Here is a 15,431-nt window from a genome sequence, read left to right as displayed (position 1 = left end):
ATTTAACCTGAAACCAGAGGTGTTGGAGGTAAACTTGCTGAAAAAAAATGGTTGACGCCTGTGATCGTATAGGTGTTGGAACTAGGTTGTTAGTACAAAGAAGATAGTCGTTGCCTCGTTAGCGCAGTAGGTAGTGCGTCAGTCTCATAATCTGAAGGTCGTGAGTTCAAGCCTCACACGGGGCATATGCTACTTGTTTTAGCGGGTTGGAATCCCTTCATTGTCACTGTTCAAAGAGGATTTGTTATTTTTGGGGGGAATTTTGCCTACTATTCAAAATCCCTAGTGCCCATTAGCTCGATCCTCACACGGGGCAGTCATGTTTCTTTTCAGTGAGTTTGAGTTCCTTCATGGTCACTGCATTGTCAGTGTTTAACCCCTTTTACCAGAGTCAACAATCTACGTGTCCAGCGTTATTCTACAGAATTGCGTAACCAAGGGCTAGTGGCGCAATGGATAACGCGTCTGACTACGGATCAGAAGATTCTATGTTTGACACCTGGCTAGCTTGGCTAACTTTTGTACTCTAACCCGAAGTCAAAGTTCCGTAGCTCAATTTGCTGTAGCAAAAACTGTCAACAGCTGTGATCGCATAGTGGTCAGTACTCTGCGTTGTGGCCGCAGGAACCCTGGTCGAATCCAGGTCACAGCAACCAAGTTTCTTGCAGTGGGTCTTTTTGTGTGTTATCTAAAAATATTTCCTTTTTGACATCATGTTGTTAAGTGGAATAACAAAGAAAAGCTACAGTACAGCCTCATGCTCCCGATTTGTTGTTCAAATTGCAAGTGGCGCATGGGACAAAGTATCTGACTATGGATCACAAAATTCTAGCCTCTAATGCTGGCAAGCCCGGGAGGCTTTGGCAATTTAACCTGAAACCAGAAGTGTGGGAGGTAAATTCCTGCAGAAAAAATGGTTGACGCCTGTGATCGTATAAGTGTTGGTACTAAGTTGTTAGTACTACAGTGACAGTCGTTGCCTTGTTAGCGCGGTAGGTAGCGCGTCAGTCTCATAATCTGTAGGTCGTGAGTTCAATCCTCACACAAGGCATATGTTATTTGTTTTAGCGGGTTGGAATCCCTTCATTGTCACTGTTCAAAGAGGATTTGTCATTTTTGGGGGGAATTTTGCCTACTATTCAAAATCCCTAGTTCCATTAGCTCGATCCTCACACGGGGCAGTCATGTTTCTTTTCAGTGAGTTTGAGTTCCTTCATGGTCACAGCATTGTGAGCGTTTAACCCCTTTTGCCAGAGTCAACAATGTACGTGTCCAGCGTTATTCTCCAGAAGGCACAACCAAGGGCTAGTGGCACAATGGATAGCGCGTCTGACTACGGATCAGAAGATTCTAGGTTCGACTCCTGGCTAGCTCGGCAAACTTTCGTACTCCAACCCGAAGTCAAAGTTCCGTAGGTTAATTTGCTGAAGCAAGAACGGTCAACAGCTGTGATCGTATAGTGGTTAGTACTCTGCGTTGTGGCCGCAGGAACCCCGGTTGGAATCCGGGTCACAGCAACCAAGTTTCTTGCAGTGGGTCTTTTTGTGTAATATCTAAAAATATTTGTTTTTTGACTTCATCTTGTTAAGTGGAATAACAAAGAAAAGCTACACTACAGCCTCGTGCTCCCGATGTGTTGTTCAAATTGCAAGTGGCGCATGGGACAAAGTATCTGACTATGGATCAGAAATTTCTAGCCTCTACTCCTGGCAAGCCTGGGAGGCTTTGGCAATTTAACCTGAAACACCTCTGAGGAAGGCTGCAGAAGCAAGATAGCTGAAACTTGTCAGGTACAAAACTTTACCTTACGAGTCTGTTTGTGTGTTGTCTAAAATTACATATTTTTTTCAATGTTACGTTTTGGACAACGCGTCTGACTAATGTTGTTGTTTTTTTTGGAAGCTTTTTTTCTTGACAAGTAAAACCTAATTGAAATGAAAATATATTTTTTGTCTTAAAAATACCACGTTCTTGTAAAAAGCGGGATTTTTGGAAAAAAACTTATCTTTGGCGACGTCACGACCTGGGAGCTAAGACGCTTGTCATAGCCTTGTTAGCGCATTAGTTAGCGCATCAGTCTCACAATCTGAAGGTCGTGAGTTCAATCCTCACACTAGGCATATTTTACTTGTTTTAGCGGGTTGGAATCCCTTCAATGTCACGGTACAAAGAGGATTGGTCATTTTGGGGGGGAATTTTGCCTACTATTCAAAATCCCTAGTGCCATTAGTTCGATCCTCACACAGGGCAGTCATGTTTCTTTTTAGTGAGTTTGAGTTCCTTCATGGTCACTGCATTGTCAGTGTTTAACCCCTTTTGCCAGAGTCAACTCTTGTCCAGTGTTATTCTCCAGAATGGCACAACCAAGGGCTAGTGGTGCAATGGATAACACGTCTGACTACGGATCAGAAGATTCTACGTTCAACTCCTGGCTAGCTCTGCACACTTTTGTACTCTAACCCGAAGTCAAAGTTCTGTAGGTTAATTTGCTGTAGCAAGAACGGTCAACAGCTGTGATCGTATAGTGGTTAATACTCTGCGTTGTGGCTGCAGGAACCCCGGTTCGAATACGGGTCATAGGAACAAAGTTTCTTGCAGTGGGTCTTTTTGTGTGTTATCTAAAAATATTTCCTTTTTGACATCATGTTGTTTAGTGGAATAACAAAGAAAAGCTACAGTAAAGCCTCGTGCTCCCGATTTGTTGTTCAAATTGCAAGTGGCGCATGGGACAAAGTATCTGACTATGGATCAGAAAATTCTAGCCTCTACTCCTGGCAAGCCCGGGAAGCTCTGGCAATTTAACCTGAAACCAGAGGTTTTGGAGGTAAACCTGCTGTAGAAAAAATGGTTTACACCTGTGATTGTATAGTTGTTAGTACTCTGCATCGTGGCTACAGCAACCCTGGTTCAGGTCCGGGTCACGGCAGCTGAGAATTGCCCAGTGAGTCTGTTTGTGTGTCACCTAAAGAGACCTGTTTTTCAATGTTACAATTTTGGACAACGCGTCAAACTAATGTAACGCTGACAAATTTCTGGAATACTATAATTTTCCTTGGAAAACTTTTTTTTCTTTAAAAATGTTATAAACATTTTAAATAAAAAATTGGGTCCCAAAATCTTGGTATCAAGACAACCCTAATCTGTACATTGATTACACAAGGAAGAGCGGACTCTTACAATCTGAGATCCAACAATCAGCTGTTGCTCCCTGTCCCTTTTGCTCGCACAGAGCTGGGGAAAAATATTTTGTCTGTACAGCTCCTTGTGCTTGGAACACTCAACAAATAGACTGGAAGCTGACTACATTTTTATCCTTGAATGCTTGAGTGCAGTTTTACTTGATGTCCATCCTGTCATTTTAATGTGTATTGTGATTACAAATGTAATTTGATGTGTAATTTTGCTGCTTCTTGGCCAGTACCCCCTTGAAAAAGAGGGTTTTTAAAAGTATCAACAGGATTTTTTTCCTCGTTGAATAAAAAGAAAAAAACAGGCCGTTTTATATTAGTGTAAAGAATTAAAAGGTGTACCTCTTGAGAGACAGACCACGATTGCAGCTATGAGAGCGACAACGACCACAAGTAAAACGACGATGGCGATGGCGACATGTGGACCCCGGCTTTTCTCTGCAATACAAAATAGCCCTCTGAGTAAAGAGTGCACCTACTGTAAATATCTACAACATGTAGGAAAATGCAGCATGGAGCCAGCAAATAAACTTCAGAGTGAGCAAAGACAAAAGAAACATGCAGCGTGTGGGAGAAGGTGACGATCCCACAGAAACCACACCAAATGACACGTCTCATGGCAGAGAGGAGCTGTGAATTGAAAGAAAGAAAGCCTCGTATCCGACACTCACCGCAAACCACGTCCGATTTGTCTGACCCGCTTCGCCCGACGTGGTAACCGCTCTCGCACCTGCAGAAAGAGACGACTCGTCATGTTTTTTGTGTGTTTAAATACAAACATTACAGAAAAGTACACACCGTTCAGCTACTACTACTGCATTTACGGTAATTCTCTACCCAGCTGACACCAAACTAAGTCAGCCTCCACTAGGGGGAGATGTGGCCAAGGTTTTGTCCAGGACTCTTTTTATCTGAAAATGTTAACTTAATGATGGGGCCAGCATTTTGTTGGACTAAAACATAAAACTAAATAAATACATTTAAATCATGACTTTTTTCATGAACATTTTAAAATCCAAAATAAGAATTCCACATTTAAGTTGCAATTTAAAACATACATACTGTATATACTGTACATACATATATATTGAATCAAGAACAAGTAATTTAATAACAGATAAAATAAATGATGAATAAAAAAACTCAAATACAACTTTTTTCCCAATCTTTAAAAGAAAAATCGTTAAAATTAATAAACACATTTTTTTAAATATGCGTATTTTCCTCTGAAATTTACTTTTCACGTTGGGGCTGGGCGATAAAACGATATCAATATCAAATGCAAAAAAAAATGCTTCTTCGTAGGGGTGTGGGAAAAAATCTATTCGAATTCGAATCACGATTCTCACGTTGTGCTATTCAGAATCGATTCTCATTTTTTAAAAATCGATTTTTTTCATTATTTTTTTTTGTCATTATTTTTTAAATTAATCAATCCAAAAAAGCAATACACAGCAATACCATAACAATGCAATCCTACTCCAAAACCAAACCCGACCCAGCAACACTCAGAACTGCAATAAACAGAGCAATTGAGGAGACACAAACACAACACAAAACAAACCAAAAGTAGTGAAACAAAAATGAATATTATCAACAACAGTATAAATATTAGCAACTATTTCAACATAGCGGTGATTAAAAATCCCTCATTGACATTATCATTAGACATTAGCCCGTATGTGGGCTCTGTACCGAGGATGTCGTTGTGGCTTGTGCAGCCCTTTGAGACACTTGTGATTTAGGGCTATATAAATAAACATTGATTGATTGATTGATTGACATTTATAAAAAAACAAAAAAAAATATAGTGTCACAGTGGCTTACAGTTGCATCGCATCTCATAAGCTTGACAACACACTGTGTCCAATATTTTCACAAAGATAAAATAAGTCATATTTTTGGTTCATTTAATAGTTAAAACAAATTTACATTATTGCAATCAGTTAATAAAACATTGTCCTTTACAATTATAAAAGCTTTTTACAAAAATCTACTACTCTGCTTGCATGTCAGCAGACTGGGGTAGATCCTGCTGAAATCTATGTATTGAATGAATAGAGAATTGTTTTGAATCGGGAAAATATCGTTTTTGAATCGAGAATCGCATTTAATCGGAAAAAAAATTGACTTTGAATCGAATCGTGGGACACCCAAAGATTCCCAGCCCTACTTCTTCGTCAGAAGAAAGAGGAAGTTGCAAAGCAAGGTTGGTTGCGTGAACAAAGGCACTTGCTCTCCGGTAACCGAGCAACGCAGGAAGTGATCACTAATCAATGGGAGTGACACGCTATCGGCCAATCGGGTAACAGTATGAACTATGATGTTTGGTTATGCCATCTTGTTGCGGTTGATTCTTTGCATGGAATGAGAAGAGAAAGTAAAAACGAGTGCTGCAGAGGGCGAATAGATTGTGGATAAAACAGGAAAAGTCACTCGACAGGATTTTTTCAAACCGACCAAAGTGGTCCGTAAATTATACAAGGCGCTTGTCGCCACCAAGACCGGTAATACCGCACCATGCTCACCCTTTAGAGCACAGCTGTAACAGCTTGGCACTAAACCTTCAGAAAATAGTTATTCTCAGGCTTCTCTATGTTTTCATTTTCACACTTTGCACTATTTTGTTACACTTTATTAAACATTTCTTACATATTCCTTAATTCTCACCTTTTGTTAAGTGTTCAATGTGATTTTAGAATTTGGTTTTCATGGATTGTTTTCCATGCTTGTGTTGACATTTCCTTTCTTTCTGCCTTGATAGCTGAGGGGATTATAATCAGAGGACGGTTACATTTCAAATACATTTTTTACGTTTAATACATTTTTCTCCTGGTCCTTAATTTCGATTGGTCATAAAACATATAAATAATTATCGATATAGACCGTTTTGAGCCATATCGCCCACCCTTATTTGACATACATTTTTTTATTTTTTATATTTAACTATAAAAAATTTCTAGACCAGGGGTCCCCAAACATTTTGACTCGGGGGCCGCATTGGGTTAAAAAATTTGACCGGGGGCCGGGCTGTATATATACAGTATATATATGTATGTATGTATATGTATAAAAAAAAAAAAAATATATATATATATATACATATATGTATATGTATATATGTGTGTGTATATATACAGTATATATATATATGTATACTGTATATGTATATGTATGTATGCCGCCCTAAACAGCAGGCCCGGCCGACCTGTCTGACAAGCCTGTGAATGTGTTGGTCATGTATGATGTCTTTTTGCTATTTTTGTCCTTGATGTGTAATGTCTATTGTTTGAATGTACGGTCAGTAAAAATGAATTTCCCCACGGGGACCAATAAATCTAAATCTTATCTAATCTATGTATGTAGGTATGTATGTAAATATATATGTATGTAAATATATATGTATGTATATATGTATATATATATATATATATATATATATATATATATATATATATATATATATATATATATATATATATATATATATATATATGTGTGTGTCTGTATATATATACATATGTATATATATACATATATATACAGACATACACATATATATATATATATATATATATATATATATATATATATATATATATATATATACACATACATACATATATATATATATATATATATATATATATATATATATATATTTATATATATATATATATATATATATATATATATATATATTACTAATTGACTGAAAGAGCGCGCACTTGCCGCCCGCTCGCCCGACACTGCGGCGTGGGCGCAATGATATCACGTTATCGATGGGAAAATGCACTTTTAAACAATATGATTTGCCTGAGTGGCTAGGAGACACAGAGAGTAACAAGCAGTAGAAAATGGATTAGAAAGGACAGATTATAAAAAATTATACAAAAAAAATTTAAAATTGTATACAAAAATAATTTTTTTTAAAACTTTATATCCTGAAAAATTGTCCATTTCTAAATGTCATTTATTTTTAACAGCAAAATCAAGTAGATGATAAAATACAGATGAAAGAAATAAACACATCTAGAAAAAATAAAAAGCGCCTTTAAGTATGTAATCAAAAGGTGTCTTTTGGTTTTAAGTTTTTAAGTATTAACATCAACAATAGTTCACTTATGTTGTGACAGTGTGAGAAGACATTTGAAAGTGTCCAAACTTGCAGTCCTTACTTGGTCCAGAGCGCGCAGTCGGCGTCCCACAAGCTCTCGTTCGAAAAAGATCCTTGAGGGCATTTATGGCACACTGTGTCGTGGGTTTGATTCCCTGACGGCAGAGGGGAAAAAAAAATCAGCTTTGACAATGAGGAGTGAAGACTGGCGCAAGATTACCTTGAACTATCGCCCCCCATCCGGGCTCACAAGGCCTGTGGGGCACGCAGGTGAGGCAGGCGTCACTGGAGCAGTGGAACCCGCGTTGACACATACACACGCTTTTTTGCTTTAAGCTCGCCTGCTTCACAAACTTAAAGTTTTTGTCTGCCAGAAGAAAAAAAACAAAACAGACTGGAGCTGAGCGTCGTCATCACGAATCAAAGACGTGACCGACTGGATGTGAGGAGGTCTCACTCGGGTCGCAGTACGGCTGACGTTTACACTTGGCCTCCGTGGTGAACGCGTCCTGATACTCGTCCTCGTCGCAGTCGAGGCAGAGAGGCTCTGTGCACACTCTGAAGGACGACATGCTGGTGCCTGAAAACACGCAGAGTCAGGTTAAAGGTGACATTTTAGCTTTTAGACCAGTGGTTCTTAACCTTGTTGGAGGTACCGAACCCCACCAGTTTCAAATGCGCATTCACCGAAACCTTCTTTAGTGAAACATATTATTATATATATATTTTTTAAATTCAAGACAAAGTTATATGTTTTTTTTACTGGTGCACAAAATGAAAATCACCTTGTTCCAAGAACAAAACCAACACAGTGCATGAACTCACAACAAATTACTGTCAGGTTCAAACACCGAACTATCTATTACACAAGACAAGAAGCAAGGAATCACGCAGAGACAGAGTTAAATTTTACTCATGAGGAGAGACGTATTGGGCTGTACACTCAGTTACAGTTTTCTCTTACGCTCTAAGGTACAGCACCACACGCTCCTCTATTTATTCAGGAGGTCTCTAGTTAACATCACTGAGGGGTAATGCAAGCAGCCCCAGTAGACACAATACATGATTATTCAGAATGGAAATGTGCTGACACTCGTGATTTCGCCCTGTTTCTGCTTTGTATGTGTTGAGGTACTCGATGTCCCTCCTTGGCTGTCAGCAGGCAGGGTCTGGAAACAAACTGTTGACACGAGACAACTCGCAAAGCAAGATTACAAGTTGTGCCTTTGCACAGATAGAAAAGTACAACTTCAGCACAATTTATAATAACTATAGCAGCGGCCTTTAAGCAAAAGAGTTGTGTGATAACTTATACATAATTATTCTAACATTTACACACCTGCAAATCAGATGGAAAATTAAAGGGAACATTGTTTGGGGGTATCCATAATACGCTAATAGGGAGAAGTTTTTATTTACACGATGAGTCGGGTGTGTCTTGACCTTCGCCGAACCCCTGAGACCGACTCACCGAACCCCTAGGGTTCGATCGAACCCAGGTTAAGAACCACTGTTTTAGACATAATAACTGGTTGAAAAGCTTAAATAAGTCTGAGTGCGGCCATTTTTAACTGTCGTCATACATTGGCCAGTGTTAGAATAATTATGTATATATTATCACACAACTCTCATGCTTAAGGGCTGTTGCTATAGTTATTATCAATTGTGCTGAAGTGATATTTTTCTTTGTCTGTGCAAAGCTGGCAATCCAAATAATTGCAAGCCAGTCTCGTATTAGTGTCTGTGTCCAGGAACGGCCTGCTGACTGCCAAGGCCGAAAACCGCCGTGACGCAGACAGAGCAGAGACAAGGCGATAGCACCAGTGTCAACACATTTGCATTTCTTGTATAATCATATATTGTGTCTAACTGGAGCTGTCGAGATTACCCCCTTCCCTCAGCGACAGCTTCAGTGTTGTAACCAGGGACTTACCAAATAAATAGAGGAAGCACGTGGGCTGGACTTTTAGAACCTTATTTTGGATCTGTAACTAGAGTACAGCCCAAAAAACGTGTCTCCTCGATTGAGCCAAATTGAACTCTGTCTCTGCATGATTCCTTGCTTCTCGTCTGTTTCATAGATGTCATCAGTGTTTGAACCTGACACCAGTCTGCCTCTGTCCGAGTTGCCAAGATTCTTTGTGTTAAATGATAAATGGGTTATACTTGCATAGCGCTTTTCTACCTTCAAGGTACTCAAAGCGCTTTGACAGTATTTCCACATTTACCCATTCACACACACATTCACACACTGATGGCGGGAGCTGCCATGCAAGGCGCTAACCAGCAGCCATCAGAGGCAAAGGGTGAAGTGTCTTGCCCAAGGACACAACGGACATGACTAGGAAGGTAGAAGGTGGGAATTGAACCCCAGTAACCAGCAACACTCCGATTGCTGGCACAGCCACTCTACCAACTTCGCCACGCCGTCCCTGCATTGTCTATAAAATACTACACTTTCACTGCAATATTCTAACCAAGTACTACGTGGAGACCGCAATATGATGGCAGTCGCACATAAGAGATATGTGTAGAATATGACCCAAGTAAACAACACAAACATTTTATATGTTCCATTGAAAGTATAGAACATTACACACGGCGCTCAAAAATCTATCAAAAGGTTTTAGAACGACTTTGGTAATCTATGAAGCCGCACCCCTTGATGGGTTGTCTGCGCATTAAACATACTAGTATTATTACGGTGTGTGTATAAGGTAAGACATATTATTTGACGTTTTGTTTCGCAATATTATGCAAAAGTAACTTTTCTTACCTTCTGGTACTTGCTGATCTGTTTTTGGGATCTGCATAAATCCTGAAAAATTGTGCGCATCCACTTTTGTAGTCCGTTCCGACGCCGCAGTCGATAAGCTTCTTCTTTTTCTCTATCTTCTTGACATTCATCCTCCGCTGTTGCCATTTCTAATATAAAGTATTGTAAAGTTCTTACTTATAATCTGTCAGTGAACTTGCCATGGAAGCACTAAAACATACCGGTGTAGTGAGTTTACATTATTCAACCGAGGAACTTTAGTTATTAGAGTGTTCCGGTCAGAGGTTTTTTCACGGGACACATATAGTTCCTGGATGAGGAGATGCTGCTCCGTTATTGATTGAAGTAAAGTCTGAATGTCATTAAAACAGTTAGCGCCATCTTTTGACACTTCTTCCACTCCCGTCCTTGCACGCTACACCGCTACAACAAAGATGACGGGGAGAAGACGCTGCCGAAGGTGAGCCACGTAAATAAGACCGCCCACAAAACGGCGCATCCGGGAACGACGGTCAGAAAGAAGATGATCTGTAAAACATCATCTATGTAACATTTTGACCAAAGAACCACCATCACATGTTATGTAGACCACAGGAAGTGTTTTACGTTTAGACATTTTTTTATAATAATACGACTCCTTTAATGCGCCCTATAATCCGGTGCTTCTTATTTATGGAAAAAGCTCGAAAATAGACCATTCATCTGCAGTGCGCCTTATGGTCCGGAAAATACGGTATCTCATTGATAATGAATTGCTTGAATTTTATGAACAGGCTGAGGGCCAATACAAAACTAGCTGTAGACCAAAAATGGCTTCTGCACTAGTGTGGGCAAAGTATGACAAAGGTTCGAGATGCTAATATATTACCTGGTGGACACATTTGACAGCATTGCCCGTTTTGCTGGAACTGAGTCTGCGGGTCGCACTGAAGCTGACCTGCGGTCATCACCTGAACGACAAACGACAGCGACATCATCAAAATAACAGCAACATCATTAAAATAACAGCAACATCAGCAGGTTGGAACATGTGGTTGTTTTACGTTAGGGGCAAGTAGGACAGTGCCCCACCTGATCCAGCCCATGGCGCTGTGGTCAAATCACTTTTAAAACAAAGTAAAAACTAAAAAGTCATTAGCAACAAACATAATCATAGAAATAAAACACTTGAGGGGTGTCATGTATTGGTTATCCATCTGGTCACATGACCCGGAACAGGAAACGGATTTGTTGAAGGTACCAGTTGTTATGTAACACCACACACATGTGACGGAGCCGGCCGGCAATGTGATGTCCCTGTCGGTCTGTAGTTAATAATAAACATTCTAAAGGATACGAAGCTTTGTGTATTCAATTCAGTGGTAAGATTGACACACAACAATGGCGACGAGGATTATTGTGGACGTTTGAAGACTGTTTAGTTGGACGTTAAAAGGAGTTAAACAAGCAACATGGACAAGTCGGGGATTCAAACGTTCGCATGTTACACGGACCCAGCCACGCTCGGGCCGAGATGGACCCGTTGGCTGACTTCGTTTGAATTATATGCTGATGGGAAAGGACTGATTATTGATGCTGACGCCACGGCTGTGGTGAAGCAGAGGAGAAGAGCTCTACTCTTACACCTGGCGGGACCAGACGTCCAGGATGTGTTCCAAACTCTACCAGACACCGGGGAGGTGACTGACTATGCGAAGGCAGTCACGGCGCTGAACACCTACTTCGTGCCCAAAGTCAACTCAGCATATGCCCGCCAGACGTTTCACAAGTTGTGCCAGGAAACAGGTGAGACGGTGCAACAGTTTTCTACACGTTTGAGACGGACTGCGAGGGATTGCGGCTTTCAGGCTGACACAGACAACCAGATAAGGGACGCTATCCTGAATAAATGTACATCATCATATGTGCGCAGAAAGCTACTGGAGGAAGGGGACACGTTGACTCTTGCCCGCACATTGGAATTAGCCTCACAATGTGAGAGGATCGAGGAACAGATGGCAGCCATGTCTCTAACTGAGGAAAAGAGGGAACCTACAGTCTACGGGAGGGACACGGAGGCTGTGCATCGCGTTGCTCAAAAAGGAGGGAAATACTCTACACCTAGAGGGAAAACAGCGGAAAAAGAAGAAGGCGCCACTTCGGAGAGGAAGTGCTTCAGATGTGGATGCGCTGATCACATGGCAAAAGATCCCAAATGCCCTGCACGTGGACAGACATGTCACAAATGCAACGGGAAGGACCACTACGCCAAAATGTGCCGTTCAAGAGGATCAAGAAATCAAAATGTGAACAATCTGGAGGTAGAACATGACAGTGAGTTTACATTCAATGTGAAAGAGGATGACATGTCAGAGAAACTTACATTTTGTGTGGGGGGAGTTAAGGTGGAAATGCTGGTTGATTCTGGTGCTAAGAGCAATGTGATGGGAACAAATGTATGGGAAAAACTAAAAGCAGAAAATATCAAATGTAATTCTTATGTGCCAAAAGAGCAGAGGAATTTGTACCCATACTCATCCAGTGAACCACTGCCAATTAAGGGGATGTTTGAGTGTGAAATCACCATCGGTGACAGATCTGAACAGGCAGAGTTCATTGTAATCAAGGGTAATGGTGAACCACTACTGGGGAGAAAGACAGCCATGAAACTAGGGGTGCTGAAAATAGGTGAGAATGTATCTGTAGTTACAGACATCAAAGGCACCCTCAGGCAACAATACCCAAAGGTCTTTAAGGGTGTAGGAAAATTAAAAACCAAACAGCTCAGCCTATACATAGACCCAAAAGTCAAGCCAGTGGCACAGCCTCTCAGGCGCATACCATACAACCTCAGAGAGGCTGTAGAGAATAAAATAAAGGAGCTGACTGAGCTAGACATAATAGAGTGTGTCAAAGGTCCCACCCCTTGGTTAAACCCCGTGGTGATATCCCCAAAACCTGACAATGATATCAGGTTGTGTCTAGATATGAGGAGGGCCAACGAAGCGATCATAAGAGAACGGTACCCTATTCCAACCGTGGATGACGTTTTACAAGGCCTGAATGGCTCTGCTATATTTAGCAAGCTAGATCTTAAATGGGGCTACCATCAGTTAGAACTGACCCCAGAGTCAAGAGATATAACCACTTTTGCAGTACACAATGGAGTGTACAGGTACAAAAGGCTGATTTTTGGTGTCTCATCAGCCAGTGAGCAATACCAGCATGAGATAGCCAATGCACTAGCCGGCATCGAGGGTGTCGAGAACATATCAGATGATGTGATAGTGCATGCACAAGATCAGGAAACTCACGACAAGAGGTTACATGCTGTGATGAAGAGGCTTTCACAGTGTGGTTTAACACTAAATCCAGATAAATGTCAATTCAACATGGACAAGTTGGTTTTCATGGGGATACTTCTGACACAGAAAGGGATTGGTCCTACAGAAGAGAGGGTCAGAGCTATAGTAGAGGCCAGAGAACCAGAGGATGCTTCGGAAGTCAGGAGCTTCTTGGGTCTCGTAGGATTCAGTTCGAGATTTATCTCAGGTTTTGCAACAATATCAGAACCTTTAAGACGCCTGACCAGAAAAGACGTACCATTTGAGTTCGGTCCAGAACAGAAAAAAGCGTTTCAGGTTTTGAAGGAGGAATTAGCAAAAGCTGTTATACTAGCCTACTTTGACAAAGACGCACCAACCAAGGTGATAGCAGATGCTAGTCCAGTAGGGTTAGGTGCAGTGCTAGTGCAAAAACAACAGGGGGAGATGGTACCTGTGTGCTACGTGAGTCGCAGCCTGACAGACTGTGAGCGTAGGTACTCTCAGACAGAGCGCGAAGCTTTAGCTCTAGTATGGGCTTGTGAGAGACTACATCCTTATGTGTATGGCAAGAGATTTGATTTGGTCACAGACCATAAGCCATTAGAGGTTATATATGGCCCTAGATCCAAACCATCCGCACGCATTGAGAGATGGGTCCTCAGATTACAGCCATATGATTTCAGAGTTGTATACGTACCTGGGAAACAAAACATAGCAGACCCATTGTCACGGCTGCTGGGCAACACAGCACAGAAAGAGGTACACAAACATGATTCAGAAGAGTATGTTAGATTTGTAGCAATGAGTGCCACACCCAAAGCACTTACTACACGAGAGATAGAGGAAGCCTCTGCTACTGACCCAGAATTAATTGAGGTACGCAATGCAATAACAAGTGGGTGTTTTGACAATTGTAAACAGTATGCACCAATTGTTAACGAGCTATGTACTATTGGATACATTGTGTTACGGGGGACACGCATAGTGCTGCCTCAGAGACTGCAAGCACGAGCACTTACACTAGCCCATGAGGGACATTTGGGAATAGTGGGGACCAAACAGCACCTCAGAACCAAGGTTTGGTGGCCTGGCATGGAGAAGGCAGCCGAGAAGTACTGTAAGGCCTGCCATGGATGCCAGATTGTAGCCAGACATGACCCACCAGAACCACTGAGATCCACAAGTCTACCGGACGGGCCCTGGCAAGATGTGGCCATAGATCTGCTAGGACCGCTGCCAACTAACCACTCCATACTTGTGGTGGTGGACTACTACAGTCGCTATTATGAGTATGACATTATGACCTCCACAACTGCAGAGAAGGTTGTGGACAGTCTGGAGTCTATTTTCAGCAGACACGGACTGCCAGTTACCTGCAGGTCAGACCAGGGGCCACAGTTCAAGTCTGACGTGTTCAAGGAGTATTGCGAGACAAATGGAATCACACACGTGAAGACGACTCCAAAGTGGGCTCAAGCAAATGGAGAAGTTGAGCGTCAGAACTCATCACTAATGAAAAGGATAAGGATCGCCCATGCAGAAGGACTGGACTGGAAACGTGAACTAAGGAAGTATGTGACTGTGTACCGGAGCATAGAACATGCTACTACTGGGAAGAGCCCTGCTGAGCTACTCTTCAATCGGAGGATGAGGGGAAAATTGCCAGATCTTTGTGGATCACACACAGCGTCGCTGGAAGTACGTGATAGAGATGCAGAGCAAAAGGGAAAAGCAAAGCTCTATGCTGATGAACGACGGGGAGCTCAGTACTCACAAGTAGACGTTGGAGACACAGTGCTCGTACAGCAGGACAAGGTGGACAAGTTCACCACACCCTTCAACGCGACACCACATAAAGTGGTGAGCAAAACAGGGAATCAGGTTGTGGTTGAATCACCAACAGGAGCGAGATATCAGAGAAACACCACACATGTAAAGAGATATGTGACAAACCGACCAACAGAGAGACACGACACACAAGAGGAGACGCAGTGGACGGAGGACATTGCACTTGGAGTGGACACAGAGGGACAGACTAATGACAA

The 15,431-nt window shown here is 41.6% G+C and overlaps 1 protein-coding gene and 4 non-coding genes across 6 annotated transcripts in view; 4 read left to right on the top strand and 1 right to left on the bottom strand.

The window, feature by feature from the left end:
- Positions 1-15,431, bottom strand: part of cd40 (CD40 molecule, TNF receptor superfamily member 5) — a 94,182-nt gene that overhangs the window by 75,727 nt on the left and 3,024 nt on the right. For both annotated transcript variants that reach the window (XM_062051916.1, XM_062051915.1), the window contains exons 2-7: positions 10,950-11,031; positions 7,763-7,885; positions 7,526-7,672; positions 7,367-7,460; positions 3,860-3,918; positions 3,531-3,626 (exon numbers count right to left, since the gene is read on the bottom strand). In XM_062051916.1, the coding sequence (XP_061907900.1) occupies positions 3,531-3,626; positions 3,860-3,918; positions 7,367-7,460; positions 7,526-7,672; positions 7,763-7,885; positions 10,950-11,031 (601 nt within the window). The remainder of the gene's footprint in view (positions 1-3,530; positions 3,627-3,859; positions 3,919-7,366; positions 7,461-7,525; positions 7,673-7,762; positions 7,886-10,949; positions 11,032-15,431) is intronic.
- Positions 113-185, top strand: trnam-cau (transfer RNA methionine (anticodon CAU)). Its single transcript has one exon. It is a non-coding gene; the product is annotated as a tRNA-Met (tRNA).
- Positions 979-1,051, top strand: trnam-cau (transfer RNA methionine (anticodon CAU)). Its single transcript has one exon. It is a non-coding gene; the product is annotated as a tRNA-Met (tRNA).
- On the top strand, positions 1,303-1,375 carry trnar-acg (transfer RNA arginine (anticodon ACG)). Its single transcript has one exon. It is a non-coding gene; the product is annotated as a tRNA-Arg (tRNA).
- trnav-cac (transfer RNA valine (anticodon CAC)) lies at positions 2,048-2,120 on the top strand. Its single transcript has one exon. It is a non-coding gene; the product is annotated as a tRNA-Val (tRNA).

This window comes from Entelurus aequoreus, linkage group LG07 (assembly GCF_033978785.1).
Source record: "Entelurus aequoreus isolate RoL-2023_Sb linkage group LG07, RoL_Eaeq_v1.1, whole genome shotgun sequence".
NCBI lineage: Eukaryota > Metazoa > Chordata > Actinopteri > Syngnathiformes > Syngnathidae > Entelurus > Entelurus aequoreus.
Note: the sequence above shows the minus strand (reverse complement) of the source record. Positions and strands in the feature narration are given on the sequence as shown.